Here is a 16,463-nt window from a genome sequence, read left to right on the forward strand (position 1 = left end):
TAGACCAAAAAGTTATGGAAATATCTCAATTAGACCCGCTAGTTAAAAAATATCCAAAATTCGACTTTTGTACCAATTTTGGACGAAAATACCCTTGAAATTCAAATAACTCATATTCTTCTCTCATTTTCAAATCATCTTGATCACAATTCTTGTCACCTTCGAATTGGTTGCACTAGGATTAGAACGTTCGAATTGGTTGCGCTAGGATTAGAACTTTTGGTTGCGCTAGGGTTTCGCATCGTTTTTGGAAAAAATCCGATGAATCTCATCGGATCCCGTCGGATCCCATCGGATCCGGTCGGGAAAAATACCCAGTTTAAAAAAAAAAAATTGGACCCCGTCGGATCCCATCCCAGATTTTTAAAAAAATAATAATTAATCCCCTCTCTTTGAAGATCATCGGATCCCGTCGGATCCCGTCGGATTCCATCGGATTCGGTCGGATCCGACCTAATCCGATGGGATCCGACGCAAAATACCCAGATTTAAAAAAAAAAAAATTCACCTATCTTCCATGATTCAAATCAACCCTAAATAACTAAAAATCACTCTAATCTTATATCCTATCAATCCTACACTATTCAAACCATGACAAAACCATTAAAACCATTAAGAAAGTGAGAGAAAGTGAGAGAGTGAGAATGAAAGAGATGAAGATGAGGTTTATTTTGAATTGAGGGTATTTTTGTCCGAAATTGGTACAAAAGTCCAATTTTAGATATTTTTTTAATTAACGGGTCTAATTGAGATATTTCCATAACTTTTAGGTCTAGAAAATGAAATTTCTCTACAATAAACCCATGCTAATTAATATATATATATATAAATAATTCTTTGAAGTACTAATGATTCTGAAGTCTCTGTTACGTTTTTCTTGTTATTTATTTGATCTTATACACTACCATAAGCCAAAAAAACCATATGAAAGTGATCAAAGGTTCACATCAGAACCAAGATATATATATATATATACAGGACTATCAGAAGAATTAAGTAATTAAAAAAAACTATCAAAGATCTAACATCAGGTCAGTACTTCGACTGATTCAAAGCAGACTAGCTAGCGGAATCAGCAATATCAGAACAAACTATTACCCATATATATCAATAAAAGTAAAATAATCTAGAATATATCAGAACACATATAAAATCGGCCAAATACACAGATCTAATAGTTTTAGCAGAAAAGTAAATATTGAGACGAGATTTTATTTTACCAATGTTCACTACCAAAGGCTACATCGCCCTTAAGCTCAGGCGTAGAAGCTCTTCCACTGAGATAATAAAGAGAAACAGCTAACTTTTGCAAAGCTAAAATGAAATTTAACTCTAATAGCTACTCATTTTTTCTTTTCTTTTTTAGAAATTGCCCCAACTACCACAATTTGATAAGTTTTTTCAATTTCCTACCAAAAACTTAATTTGGTCAAAAATATTACTAAACCACTCGTACAAATACAATTTTACTCTAAAAAATTAATGTCAATTCAATTGTTGACATAAATGTCAATAATAGATATCGATTATTGACATTTATGTCAACAAACAGAGAACACAAAACTTACAGATGTCAATAATAGATGTCAAATGTTGACATAGAGATGTCAATTATTGACATAATGCTCAGGGTAAAATTATATTTGTAAGTAGTTTATTAATATTTTTGAACAAATTAAGGTTTTGGTAAAAAATTGAAAAAAAAATTTATCAAATAGTGGTAGTTGACGCAATTTATTTCTTTTTTTCTCATAAAGAGCTACTCTTTTTTCGTCTTCGAAATATTCAAATATTTTGATAACCAATCACACCATTTTATTATTATTATTATTATTGAGGGGACACCATGTCCATGTTTTGTTATGTTGTTGACCCCGTTGAACCTTTAAATTATTAAAGTAAACAATCCTGTACTTATAGATACACGAAAATACTTTTACACCCTCCCTCGCAAACAAAACCAATGAAACACAATCACATTTCACATCACGTACCAAAAGCCGTGACCATGTACCGCGTGGCACCGAATCAAAACCCAAACCTCATTCCGTCTCCGATTTCACCAAATCGCCGTCAATATATCGCCGAAACAGACGGTGGATCTCCGATTTCTTTTTTTGGGAACTTTGTTAGTTTCTTGCGAGAGAGAAATTCTGTTGATTTGATTGAAAAAAAAAAAACATTCGGATGGGAGCGACACTCTTTCGTCTGAGTTAGTTTTTAATTTCTAGTTTTGTAAGACTAAAAGTGGAATGACATTATTTAATCTTGTGTGTGATTCAATTCAACTACATACTGATTTTAGTCTTCTTTTTGCTTTGCAGGGTTGGACTCTAGTTTCAAGATATTAATATTCGTACCTCAAAGAGACTAGACTGCTTTTTAAGAAAGCTCGCAATGTGAGTATATCTCTCTTAATTTCAACTCGTGTTTCTTTTTTCCTTGAACTTCCGTCGAATTGTGAAATATGTGCTTGTGTAGAATTAGATTTGATGATAGCTAAGTTACGTATCATGTTAAGAAGTACAAAACGAGGCCTATTCGTAGCCCTTTTGCTATGGCTGGTTTCTATGTCTAACGTTAGCAATCATTTGTTTGATAGTTATTTAAACGAGAAATTAGAAGCCAAAACTTCAGACTCACCAGTGGAGTTCTGTCCAGGTATGTCAAATAATGTCGCATTGTTACTACGCAAATTTTCTTCGTTCACGATCATCAAGAGCAAATTGGACCAGAGACCAATCAGTGGCACCAATATTCTTGAACTTCTCAATCTGTTCATAAGGAAAAAAAGAAAGTGAACTTCTTGATACTCTTGATATATATTTTCCAGGTAAATTTATAATAAAAAGAGTTATGCTTGTATATACAGTTAGAGCAGGTGTTCATAAAGCTTGACAAATATATAGTTTTTATCAAGTATTATGATAAAATAATATATGTTTAAAGAGAATTTTTAGACCCCGAAAAAGGGTCCGTAAAAGAAGATTTTCGGTAAGGAACTAAAAATATTGTTAGGGAGTATGATTAGCAATTTATGTTTGTGCTGTAAAAAGTGGTTCCGTACATTAGATCAAAATAAGCATAACGGTATTCTTCCACATAATTTATCGATTATAAAATAAAGAGTTTGGAGGATTTTTTCACACCGTCAAACAGTGCTTTTCCGCAAGCTTCTCAAGATCTATATATTTACAAAAATTGGACATGAGAGCAAGAAGTTACGTCCAAATTGTGAGTGGTCGCCCATAGTTAAAATTCATTACATTAATCTTCCAAAATTCACTGTGGCGAAAAATCACTCAAATGTAAAAAAAAAAAACAAAAAAACAAAAAAAAAAAATCACAAAATCACCGTGGCAGTTTTGAAAAAAACATCACGGTGATTCCTACATTTTAAGTCTATAGTATTATTTTTATGCCCGTTTTATTTGTATTAAAAGAGGACCCCATGATTTCGACCTAGAAGACTTCCATTATAATTTTAAAGAGTTTTATAGATTGAGGAGCGTTTAAAGACACAAGCTTTGGTGAGGAGCTACTTCTAACGTCAAAATGAAGACTCATGAATCCAATCATTGTTTTTCCTTCTTTCTCATCCTCTATTTCTTTGATTATGATTTCGATTGTTTTCATACTTTAATAACTTCATACTTTAATAACTATGATTAGCTACTTTCTAATTTTACGGTTGATAGTGCTTTAAAACCCGTGGCATGAATTGATGATGTTTGGCAGGCTTTCACTTTGTTGGTTTTCAATTAATTGGAGTTGATTTTTTTTCTTTTTTTTACAAAAATTTGTAAACATAAAAAATTGATTATTTACTACTTAAAAATACAATTACCACGATAAAAACATTATACTACCGACAATTTCCAGAATATACTCTGTAACTTTATTTTCCACCAAGCAACCCAAGATCTCGACCTTTGGCTCCTTAATGGTAGTTTTGAAATCGAGGAATGATCTGTTGTTTAACTCTAAATAACACTCACTCTATCGCGTAATTACACTCTTTTCCTGTCTATTCAAATAATGGTCATATATCAGGACATGTATTTATGTCCCCTCCTTGGCTTAGACTACTGTTAAGCCGTTTTTTAGATTCAACATTTGTCGACACGTGGTGTGCTTGGAATAGTCACGTGCCTAGTCTTGGATGGGCCCAGAATCACTATTCGAGATTCCAAAGGGCTCAAGGAAGTTTAGGACAATGCCCAAAACATCCGAGAGCTTCAGAGAAATCTTTGAATCGTGATTTGAGAATAGAAGTCACTCTTCAAGGTTCCAAAGGGCTCGAGGAAGGTTAAGACAAAGCCTAACGCGTCCGAGAGCTTCAGAGGATCCTGAAATCGGGTAGCGGGTCGATGAGATTTTCCTCTTACTAAGCGAAGAGCATGAGAATTGATTTCTCAAGCTCTTGGACACTTTTAGAGAGGGAAATGTAATTTGGCTTTGTTGGCCTTGATTTGTGTGAGAGTAAATATTACCTCTTCCAATCTATAGAGAATGGAAGTGATTATTTCTCTTTTTTGTGTGAGTGAAGTGATTTTTCTCTTTGTTTATTTTGGATCTCAAATATAGTTTGAGAAAAATTAGAGAGAGAAGTAGGAGAAATAAATGGCATGAGTTTGCCTAGGTTTTTTTTTTTTTTATAGAGAGGTAAAATAATGGGGGTATTTATAGAGTTTTGAAAGTTTGTTGAGGGATTTGGTGGGCCCAGCCCGAAATGGCTTCAAAAATGATGAAAAAGAAGCTCTTGAGCGGGTCAAATTTGAGGAGGCCTTTTTCTTGTGCGGATGACGTCATCACGCTGGCTTGGTGAGAGGATGACGTCATCATGTGGGAAGAAGGCTGCATGGACATGTGGAGATTGGTAGGCTGGGCGGATGACGTGGCAAATGCAAAATGAATCTTTGTGGCTGCCAGGATTCGATCCGGAGACCATCAGCTTCATTCCTCCAGCGAATACCACTAGGCTATCCATAACTTTTGTTCTCTTTTGGGTAAATTTAATATAACAACTATAATTTTCATTGTTTGTGAAATAATGGCATAACATTAACCCCCAGTTTCTCGTGCGATTTGTCGTGCGAGAAATTTAATTGTCTGGGGGGAGTTTTTCCTTGTCTTTTTGGCAATGACCTTGGTGGGTGGTCGTCTGGACTTCAAGGGATCGGACTTCGAGCCCGTCGTTGATTTCAGAGCCATGAGATTTTGAGCGACTCGATCACGGGGATCGAGCGACCATGGACCACGGAGGTCGGGATTTTCAGAGCCACGGAGGCCTTAATGGACTCGATCAAGGGGATCGAACGACCCTAGACCACGGAGGTCGGGATTTTCAGAGCCACGGAGGCTTTAAGTGACAGGATCACGGGGATCGAGCGACCCTAAACCACGGGGGTCTGGATTTTCGGAGCCATAGGGGCCTTAAGCGACTCGATCACGGGGATCGAGCGACCATGAACCACGGGGGTCGGGATTTTCCGAGCCACATAGGCTTTAAGCGACTAGATCCCGGGGATCAAGCGACCCTAAACCACGGGGGTCGGGATTTTCGGAGCCACGGGGGCCTTAAGCGACTCGATCACGGGGATCGAGCGACCCTAAACCACGTGGGTCGGGATTTTCAGAGCCACGGGGGCCTTAAGCGACTCGATCACGGGGATCGAGCGACCCTAAACCACAGGGGTCGAGATTTTTGGAGCCACGGGGGCCTTAAGCGACTCGATCACGGGGATCGAGCGACCCTAAACCACGGGGGTCGGGATTTTCGGAGCCACGTGGGCTAAGTTCATGCTAGAGGCAACAAAATGGATCACTTTATCATTGATATAAGTATTTCCACTGTGTGGATTACAAAAGGTTTCCCTTCGCGGGGATTACATGTGATGGGACACAAAAAGATGGTTATAAAAAAGTAGGTTAAGTGGAGTCTGATCGTTTACGCAGGTCTTGCTCTTGCCTGGGCGGCTTCTAACTTTTAGGTGACAACGTTGAGAGGAGCTCTTGCCCTTTGAGCTTCGTTCTCATTGTTCCCCCTGTCGACTGACTTGCCGTGTCGGCTTGTCGAGGCTTCAGAGTTGTTGACCATTTTAAGAACGAACTCTTTTAGTTCTCCTCCTCGGATTAAGGACTCGATTTGTCTTTTCAAATCGATGCATCCAGAGGTCACATGTCCGTAACACTGGTGAAACTCGCAGTACTTGGACCGGTCTCGTTTAGCGGGATCGCTTTTTAGAGGCGCAGGGTCGGTAAACTTGTCGCGAGCTAACGCCAGGATCCTCTCAGGCGGGGCGTTCAGCGGAGTGAAATTCGAGTGGTCTCGAAATTTTTCCACCAACAGACTCTTTGAATTAGCATGAGGTCGTCCGGAATTTTCGGCACGTGCCTTTTTCCTTTTCCAGTCGTCGGACTCTTCGTCCTCCCTTCGGCGATTTCCTTGGTCGCTTGTCCTTCGGATCTGGACAAACTCTTCTAGAGTGATGTATTTCCCGGCTCGGGCCGTGAGCTCGGTCATTGTCTTTGGCTCTTTCTTGATCAAGGAATTGAGGAAGTTGCCAAGTAGGAGTCCGTCGAGAATCGCCGAAATGGCGTCGCCATCTTCGAACTTGTCAACCCTGTTCGACTCCTCAGTGAAACGTGACAAGTATTCGCGCAGAGATTCGCTTCTCCTCTGCCTGACTGTCCGGAGGTGGCTCTTCCCCAGCTTTCTCTCTCTAGAGCCGCTGAAGCGGGCAAGAAAGTTTTGTTGCAGCTCCTCGAAAGATCGAATGGTTCCGGGCCTTAGCTTGAGGAACCATTGGTAGGCAGGACCGCTCAAAGTGAGGCAAAAAGCCTGACACATGATCGCCATTGAGTGTCTCCCCACTTTCATCCACATCTGGTACTGCTGTATGTGACAAAGTGGGTCAGCATTTCCATCGTAAGCAGGGATGCGTGGTAGAAGGAAGTCGTGCTTAAAATCCTCTGCGAGGATATTCGTGGTGAATGGAGACGCAGCGTCTTCCATCATGTTGCGGACGTCTGGCGTCAATGTTTGGGTTGCTTTGATGCATTGCACTTCGTCCCTCAACTTTTGGAAGAGTGTCATCACGTCCGTATTGTTAGTAGGGGTTACCGCGGGGGCAAGTCTCGTCGTGTGTCCTCTCTCGTTAGACGCCTGGTCGAGAGGCGCAATGTGTGGTGGAGTTGGATTGGTCGAGATCGGTCTCGTTGCCGCTCGGGGGTTCGCCGGGGGGTGGGGATTCTGTGGAATCTCCCATCGAGCGTTTAACTGTTGCCTTTGGTCTTGGCCATGGCGGGTCCCGGGTCTCGGGTTATGGACACGTCTTGGTGGCGCGAACCTTCGAGTATCGCCGCTATCCGCCATGTCCTCTTCGTGGCCTCGGCGATCGAAGGTGGACGGACGCGACCGATCCGTTCTAGCCTCGACGAAGGAGCGAGAGCTTTGTGAGGCGGCCGGGTGGTTTTGTGGCCTTGGCTCGACCATCGCTCGGCCAGCCTGACGGCGTCGATGATGGTCATGAACTCCTCGTGCTCCTTCGAGGTGGTTGTGGCCGATGTCTTGAATGCTCGGATCGGGGACGTCATCGCTTTCTCCTTGAAGGGGCTCGGGTGCTTCGCCTTCGGGGTTGTCGTCGGGGACTTGCTCCGAGTCTTCAATTTTCGGTCCCAACGGGATATACTCTGGTACGTCTTGATCGTCGAAGACGTCGTTGATGAGGATGTCTTGGCCTCCGAGTCTCGCGACAACGCCGGCGAGACGAAAGATACTCGTCTCGATTCGCTCCATTCTTGCGTCTCGGTCGCCTTGAACGAGTGCGGGGAGAGATTCCTCTCGGGGGGCGTCGTTCTCTTGAGCTTGGCAGGCTCGGGCCCGAGTGTTGAATGCGATGCTTCCTGTCGGAGGGGCGCCGCCCTCGGAGATAGCTAGGTGGCTAGCCATTTGTTATACGTGAGTTTTGTGGTCTTCCGTGGAGGAAGTGAGTTTGCCGGTGGAGAGCTCGTGGTTGTTCTCGAGATCCCCTCCTTCTAGCGCCAAAATGTTAAGCCGTTTTTTAGATTCAACATTTGTCGACACGTGGTGTGCTTGGAATAGTCACGTGCCTAGTCTTGGATGGGCCCAGAATCACTATTCGAGATTCCAAAGGGCTCAAGGAAGTTTAGGACAATGCCCAAAACATCCGAGAGCTTCAGAGAAATCTTTGAATCGTGATTTGAGAATAGAAGTCACTCTTCAAGGTTCCAAAGGGCTCGAGGAAGGTTAAGACAAAGCCTAACGCGTCCGAGAGCTTCAGAGGATCCTGAAATCGGGTAGCGGGTCGATGAGATTTTCCTCTTACTAAGCGAAGAGCATGAGAATTGATTTCTCAAGCTCTTGGACACTTTTAGAGAGGGAAATGTAATTTGGCTTTGTTGGCCTTGATTTGTGTGAGAGTAAATATTACCTCTTCCAATCTATAGAGAATGGAAGTGATTATTTCTCTTTTTTGTGTGAGTGAAGTGATTTTTCTCTTTGTTTATTTTGGATCTCAAATATAGTTTGAGAAAAATTAGAGAGAGAAGTAGGAGAAATAAATGGCATGAGTTTGCCTAGGTTTTTTTTTTTTTTATAGAGAGGTAAAATAATGGGGGTATTTATAGAGTTTTGAAAGTTTGTTGAGGGATTTGGTGGGCCCAGCCCGAAATGGCTTCAAAAATGATGAAAAAGAAGCTCTTGAGCGGGTCAAATTTGAGGAGGCCTTTTTCTTGTGCGGATTACGTCATCACCCTGGCTTGGTGAGAGGATGACGTCATCATGTGGGAAGAAGGCTGCATGGACATGTGGAGATTGGTAGGCTGGGCGGATGATGTGGCAAATGCAAAATGAATCTTTGTGGCTGCCAGGATTCGATCCGGAGACCATCAGCTTCATTCCTCCAGCGAATACCACTAGGCTATCCATAACTTTTGTTCTCTTTTGGGTAAATTTAATATAACAACTATAATTTTCATTGTTTGTGAAATAATGGCATAACAACTACAATGATGAACAAAAATATTTCTGTGAAAAGCTTTTAAAAATATGATCCCCACTTATGGAAACTCGCACCGACGCCACCTCTCGTTACTGTCGAGCTGTAATTTATGCTCTCTCTTTGATGGACTGAATTTAAATCCCTGAAAATTTGGGTATAAAATTTTATCTATTTGGAGAAATATAACAACAATCTGTCTCCGTCAACGTAAGCTATGCGCTTTCCTCTATTTTGTAACTGTTATGTAAAAACCCCTTTTGAATTGAATTTTCACTCCGCGCGAGATAGCTTCCAGTGCAAGCAATCTCTATGACCTAGCTTTGTTTATGAATTTGAGCAAGAAAAGAGAAAGAGACACAATCTTTTACCTGGTTCGGTCTTGAACCTACTCCAGCATTCAAAGTCAATCAACTATCAATGAAGAAAACTCTGAACCTCACCAGATACAATTCTCTCAGCACACCCCTCTTGATCTAAGTTCTAACCCAGAACTTTCTCTTCCAAGACTCTCAGTGTTTTTGATGCGTGCCGTACCGCGATCAAAAATAACCTTAAATAAGACTAACGTATAGCGATAAATAAGGGTCGAACCCACAAGGACCTAGTGTAATCAATTGATTATTAATTTCAGGAGAAACAAATAAAAGAAGAGAGAATCGGGGTTTTTGAAAGATTATTAAAATTACTTGAGAAACTCAAATGGAAAAAGACACGATTAAGGTTTCATTCGCGTGTGTCGATATTCTGTGGACGCTGATTTCAATAGAGTTGTGTGAGCATTGTCAAACCAAAGTTGGATAGGATTGTTGCGGGAGCGGCCTATAATCTCCGCAATCCTTTGATATTAGTTAATCACGACGTTGCGCCGATAAAGAGCCCTAATTGTTAAACAACCTAATGAACACGCGCCTAGATTTAATCTAACAACAACAATGAATTCAGAAAGCGAGACGAACAGAACAATATAAATTCAACACGCGTGATTCAATTAATTCCGGTCACTCTTTTCACTACGTGCACACGATCCTTGCGAAACCCGTCCCCTAGTCGCACCACTAATCACTAGCAATCCTAACAATTACGGATTAAAATTGCAAGTATGGCTATGAATAATAATATTCCTATCTAGGTGATCAATCCAAACAAAAACACAACAATTCATGAACACTGAACAATTGGAAAAGAAATAACAACTTCAATATTAGAAACACAAGCAAAGTCTACATCAAAATCTTCAATTCATGTTACGGGATTGAAATTCCCCTTAATCGTTTGGGAATTTAGCTACTCATAATGAAAGATACACAAAGACAAATAGAATTCATGATAGAGAGTAGAGATAAGAAAGAACATGAAAAACGGCGAAGATCGATGACTCTAATCTTCGCTTTGGTGAAGTAATCCTCCAAGTCGAGTCGTCCCTCTCCAAAAGCGTCTCTCTGATCTTCTAAAAGCTCTCCAAATCGTCGTCTCAGTGTGCTAGGTCAAAATCCCGAAGTCCCTTTTTAATTGGACTCCGAATGGGCTTTATTTGAGTCGCATTGGGCTTTCAACGGAACTGTACCGCGGTATCCGTGTGCTGTACCGCGGTACTGCCACTGATTCTTACTCATGTACCTAGGTACTGGACTGCTGTACCGCGGTACAGCTACTGCTTTGCTCCTCTTCAGTGCGCTGATCCGTTTGCCTCCAAAAATTGACATTTTAGCTCCGAACTCCCCCGGATTCACCTAAACACATATAAACACTCAAATCATAAGATGTTCAATTGTAAACGTGATTTTAAGTGATTACGATGAATAACGTGGTGAAGAATGATCACAAAATAACAAGAATTATGCACTTATTAGTTTTCAGAAAAGTAATTGAGTACAGATTATTACAATGCATAAAACAAACCAACAAGACTCATATTTATACACCCGTGGAAGCTTGCCAGCTAAGCAACCCCTCTCTGATGATCCAACGGTCCCGTCTGCATCCTGGTTGAGCTTCAGAAGCTCGCCACGTGTAGAAGAGGATATGAAGGCTTAACTTACTAACAGTAACATTTGAACACTTTTAGAGTATAGACAAGAGTTTATTTACTCTTTTTTTTCCAGTAAATTTAAATTATAAAGGAAAGAAATGCCATAGCAGAGGTATATAGATTCTCAAGCAACATCAACAAAGCCATCATTTGACTGAGGTATTGATTCAGCTGTTGGGTTCTTTAAGGTACCGACGATCAACTTATAATAGCCTCTTTAAATGCAAAACTATCCGCTACAAAATTCAAAACAAAACAAAGAAAATATCCAAATGAATGTACGATGTCACCGAGAGTATCAATTCTCCATGTGTAACCTATCATCACACAAAGGCTTAGAAATAAGTAAACGAAAAATGACTAGGCATAAACTTATACCTTTTTATCAACATGCATTTGTAAGAGCCTCATTCCTCTGCTGATTCACTTTTGGTAAAATAGTTTTGGATATCGAAGAAAGGTTGGAAAGATGGGGTGATCTCTTTCAGTTCAGGACATTTACTTATTTCAACGTCCGATACGGAATCTGCAACAAACCAGATGCTCTCCAATTTGGGCAAATTGATCAAGGAAATCTTTTTCAGACTGGGAAGGTTCACTATTATTGAATCCTCATTTTCATATGCTATTATTTCCTCCAACTGGCTGCAGCCTTTGATAGTGATCTCTTCCAGACTCAGCAACGAGGCCTCTTTGTCAACAACAAACAACGTCGTCAATTTCTCACATAATTGGAGAGTCAATATCTTGAGAGCTGAAAATGCCTCGAGTGGCAATGGCGGTGGAGAAGAAGCAATTCCATCTCTCTCGGGACCGATCAGTGCGCGCATGTTATATAAATCAAGAAGTTCCAACTCCTTAATGTTTTGAAGCAGGGGAAACATTGCCGGTGAATAATGTAACATGTACTCCATCGCACTATAACATTGAATATGGAGGCTCTGCAAGTTTGTTAGGTTCTCGACGGATGTGAAACGGCACAAACTTTAGGCATTGCAGCTATTCACAGTGAGCTTTTCAACATTTATGGGTATTGGAATCGGGAAATCGTATAAGGGATCATCATGAATTTCCATTCTGGGCCGGGAGCAGCATAGGTTTATGGAGTTCGGGAATTCGCCAAATGAAAACCAGGATTTCTTTCCCACTTCAAATCTGAAATCACACACTTGCATCGTTGCCGCTCCGCTAGGAATCATCCGAAGATATGCATTGGAGAGGCTGAAACTCCTGAATGCCACTTTTAGAGTCTCCAGCTTCTTCAGAGCTACCAACTCTTTTACACTATCAAGTTCAGCTTCACGTGGCAACTCAATCCAAAGGTAACGAAGGTTGGAGAGATTAGAGAGAAGCCCTTTGGGGTAATTCTTAGTCTCGACACCACCTAAGTCAAGGTACGTCAATTTAACCAACTTTTCTAATCCTCGAGGAAATTCAATGATTCCCGTATTGTTCATGTCCAGCCTAATCAAGTTTGTCTACTTTGAGATATCAGGCACACATGTCAATTGTGTACAATTTCTAAGCAACAACACAGTAAGATTTTCCAAACCAGCAATGTAACCAGGAAGGGTTCGGATACTTGTGTGAGATAGATCAAGAACACACAGTCCTTTCATCCGCATAAAGAAATCTTCAAAGATACTTTTCAATCCGTTTGTATTGATAAACAATAGTGTCGATAGTCTGGAACACGTTGGAGGCCCGGTAACGCTGATTTCTTTGTTTCCTGTGAACGAAATCTTCTCGAGTCCCTCGTTCCATTTTTCTGCCCCGGATGCCTCCACCAGGAACCGGGAAGGACTCTCGCGCATGATTTGTATCGCCATATCTCTCACCGAGTCATGGAGCTTCACACATTTTTCCTGCATGTGGTTGACTGCTTCGATCAACAAGCTATCACGCACGAGCTCGTTCAACATAACGTGACATTTGTCCATCTTTTGTTTCCATGTACTAGCTCCATCACCACTTCCTAGGCCGATCAACTGGTCGATCAACAAATCTCTAGGGATCATCTGGTCTTCGGAGTACAACGAACAATGAAGAAGATAGTCTTTTAGTCTCTCATCCTTCAACCGATCGTAACTAAACCTCAAAATCGCCGTGATTTTTTTTTACATAGAAGATGTGGCATCTTTTAGCTCCGTTAGCATAACCTCTCACTCTCTCACATCTTTTCTATCTCTTAAGCTTCCAGGCACGGTGACGATCGCTAAAGGAAGACCTGCACATTCTATAGCAAGTTGCCTTGCCATTTCGCAGAGTTCTGGGTCCAAAGCCACGTTTTTCCCAACCTTATCCATAAACAACTCCACTGCCTCTTGTTGTGGTAGAAGTCCCATTTGTATTATCTCATCACATTCCATCTTGCTACAGACGTTGCGAGAACGAGTCGTTAGTACTAACTTGCATCCATTTCCAAGGGTCGGGTCGGGGATTCCGACCTCTTTAAGTGGGTATTCTTCCCACATATCATCGATGATGAGTAGGAACCTCTTGTTTTTGGGCATGTTGAACTCCCTTAACAGCAACTTTGCCCTAATTTCTTCCAAGGAAAAAAAATGTCGTTTTCGTTGCCGTTTCGAGCCTCCTGATTTACGGAAAATCGTCATGTCGATGGAAAATCGAACGGAAAAATTATGGAAAATGGAAAATAAAAAACTGTTTTCAAATGTCGTTTTCCATGGAAAACCGATGTGCCGATGAAAAATCGAACGGAAATAATGTGACAAAATAAAAAAATACATTATTTGTAAATATAATCCAAATTAAATGTTAAAAAGATATTTATATATATATATATACATATATTTTACAATTTTTAATTTTATTTATTTATTTATTTATATGTATCATTTATTTTTATCCAATAAATTTTAGATATTACTAATATCCAATTTATATTACAAATATGTATCGATTTTCGCCGACGTTTTAAAACCTTGTTTTAAACACATGTTAAATTTTTAGCTAAAATAACAAAAATATATTTAAAATAAATTTAAATATGTTAATAATTTGAATACATATCTCAGTAATAATCATATCTCAGTAAAATTATCTCTCAAATACTAATATTTTCTTTTAATTGCAATATATTTTTTAATTTAAAAAAAAAAACTATCTACAGCCACAATGCAATATAAATAAGAATGCAAATAAGGCCCATTATGTAGTGGACCGTAGAGCCATTGGATTTTCAAAACATCTACCACCAACAAACCTAATAAATAAATAAAAAGCCCAATAAAATATGACCTAGTGATGCATACATCAGTGGAGCAGCTCTGGTGCGATTCTTCTTCTCACCTCTAACCTCTGTGCGATTTTATGTTCTTAAAAAAATAAAGAGAATCAAATTTCTATCAAAATGAAGAAATACAAAGTCAACGGCTACGCGAAAGTCGCCGAGATTCGCCGAATGTCGCCGATAATTTGTGATTTTTGCTCTCCAACCTCTCGAAACGAAGTCGAAAGTCGCCGATTCCCGTCGTCTCCAACCTCGCCGCCGCAGCTGAGATTGAACGCTTTTTTTTTTTCGTTTCGTTCGACAAACTGAGAAACCCAACGACATTTCACAGAATTTAAGAAGAGAAGGATCTGAAAATGGTCGGTCGTTTTTCGCCCAAACGGCATGTCGTTTCGCCGGCAACCGAACGACATTTTGGGGAAAAACGACTTAATAGATGTCGCCGGCCGTTTATAGTCCGAAAACGACGCCGCCGCCGATTTCCGGCGATTTTCGTCGGCTTTTGAAACCTTGATTTCTTCATCGTCTTTCTCGTCTAAACTCAAATTAAACTCACGCGCGATTTTATCCTGTAAACCTCTTACACCGGATGCCTTTGACGCTGTGATCCAGATAACCTTGTCAAACTTGCTTCCAATTTCGTCGCCAAGTTTCAATAGGCCGTTATGGAGATGCTCGAGCAATGCAAGATCTCTCTTTTCGTCTTCTGGCCCGTTGTTTCGTCACCAAATATCAATGTCGACGTTGGCCTCTCGCTCCCACGTCGCGCTAGCGTTCCGACCAAACTTCCTTCTCGAAATTCAGCACCTTCACCGTACAGCATTTTCACATCCAGTATCATTTCTTCTACTCTTCTCCCCAGCCTTGCCCGGGATAAGAATTTGACCTCCCTCACTTCTTTTTTTATTTCTCTTACTTCACTTATCTTAGTTTCCACACGTTCCTGCCAGAATTTGAGCTCCTCTACCTCCTCGGTCTCTCCAGGGATGACCTCCGTCTCGAGTCTTATTTTCAGATCTGCTTTTCGACGTCTGAGTTTCTCCCATGCCTCGTTCAGAAAGTGCATGCTCTTTTTTATGTCTCTGTGGTGTTTCCATCGCTTGGCTACATGAGGCGATGTACATTCCACAACAGGGCCAATTACTGTAGCAATAATCTCCATTGCTGCCTATATAAATAGTTGTCCCTGCACCATTGAATTTTTTTTATATATAATAAAAAGTTTAGATCATTTGATATATGCTGAACGAAACATTTAGTGTGGGCATGGCAACTGCAATAGAGCCACAATATCACTGTTAGTTTATACTTTTAGGCCATATATAAAATTTAATTAGTTTCTTTTAAAAAAAATAACAAGATATTTTGGTTTGTACAATAGGTTTAGGTGTTGAATTTTATAAATAAATAAAAATTTCAAAAATGACTAAAATGCTATTTTGAGCAGTGACTCAATGCCGTCTATTTATATTTTGAAAAATTCGAATTACGACGTTATGTCGCAACTGATGTTTCTATCTATAAAGCTTCAGATTGTTGTGGTAGCCTTAGACAGTCAAATTCGGCATCCCCAATATTCTTTCTGTTATCATCTTGTAATTCATTTATTCTTTGTATTTCAGGCTTTCCAAGCTCGATTCTCGTGTATTTGTATTGTTCATTGATCATCAATAAAATCGTACTTATTTTTATTCAATATTCCTTTAAATTTTGAATATTTATCATTATCATCACTATATCCATAACAAATCGAGACGGAAAGATCATATCCTAATTAAGAGTTTGTGACCCACGAAAATTCAAAATGAAGTTCGACTGTTTGAGATGCATTCTACATCAATAATTATTGTTTTGAGTTTGCTACCTTTATTGGAATAGTTAAGATTAAACCTTAATTATTTGAAGTTACGTGATCAATTACTATGGTCTTTAATAGTAAGAGAGTAGCTACGACATCTATAATTGAGCTTGATTATATACTTGAGAATCAAGATCGGATGAAATATAATTACCTTAAAATTAAAAAAAAAAAAAAAAAAAAAAGTATTTGAAAACTGAAAAAACCGTGATTATAATTTTTTGAAGATGTGCCGATCATTATAGACCGGTCTTATGTATTGGATGGGATCAGATTGCATAAAATCATTTTAAATTG

The 16,463-nt window shown here is 39.9% G+C and overlaps 1 protein-coding gene and 1 long non-coding RNA gene across 2 annotated transcripts; one reads left to right on the plus strand and one right to left on the minus strand.

The window, feature by feature from the left end:
* The first annotated feature begins 2,104 nt into the window (after positions 1-2,104).
* On the plus strand, positions 2,105-2,738 carry LOC149398157 (uncharacterized). Its single transcript, XR_016296895.1, has 3 exons — positions 2,105-2,235; positions 2,325-2,399; positions 2,662-2,738. It is a non-coding gene; the product is annotated as an uncharacterized LOC149398157 (long non-coding RNA).
* A 9,795-nt stretch (positions 2,739-12,533) lies between these two features.
* LOC149398158 (putative disease resistance protein At1g62630) lies at positions 12,534-13,568 on the minus strand. The gene is made up of 2 exons (XM_089614485.1): positions 13,230-13,568; positions 12,534-13,127 (listed from the first exon to the last, which is right to left on the minus strand). The coding sequence occupies exons 1-2, from the start codon at positions 13,566-13,568 to the stop codon at positions 12,534-12,536; spliced, it is 933 nt and encodes a 310-aa protein (XP_089470611.1).
* Between the last annotated feature and the right edge of the window lie 2,895 nt (positions 13,569-16,463).

Source organism: Urtica dioica, chromosome 5 (genome assembly GCF_054948205.1).
Source record: "Urtica dioica subsp. dioica isolate 48M chromosome 5, U.dioica_male_clone48M_v1_H2, whole genome shotgun sequence".
NCBI classification, from domain to species: Eukaryota; Viridiplantae; Streptophyta; class Magnoliopsida; order Rosales; family Urticaceae; genus Urtica; species Urtica dioica.

Bases quoted from the DNA above. Each gene is read 5' to 3' on its own strand.
- LOC149398158 (XM_089614485.1), bottom strand. From the start codon at position 13,568: ATGCCCAAAAACAAGAGGTTCCTACTCATCATCGATGATATGTGGGAA. The intron at 13,128-13,229 runs GTGAGAGAGTGA...GATCGGTTGAAG, and splicing joins GCTTAAGAGATAGAAAAGAT to GATGAGAGACTAAAAGACTA.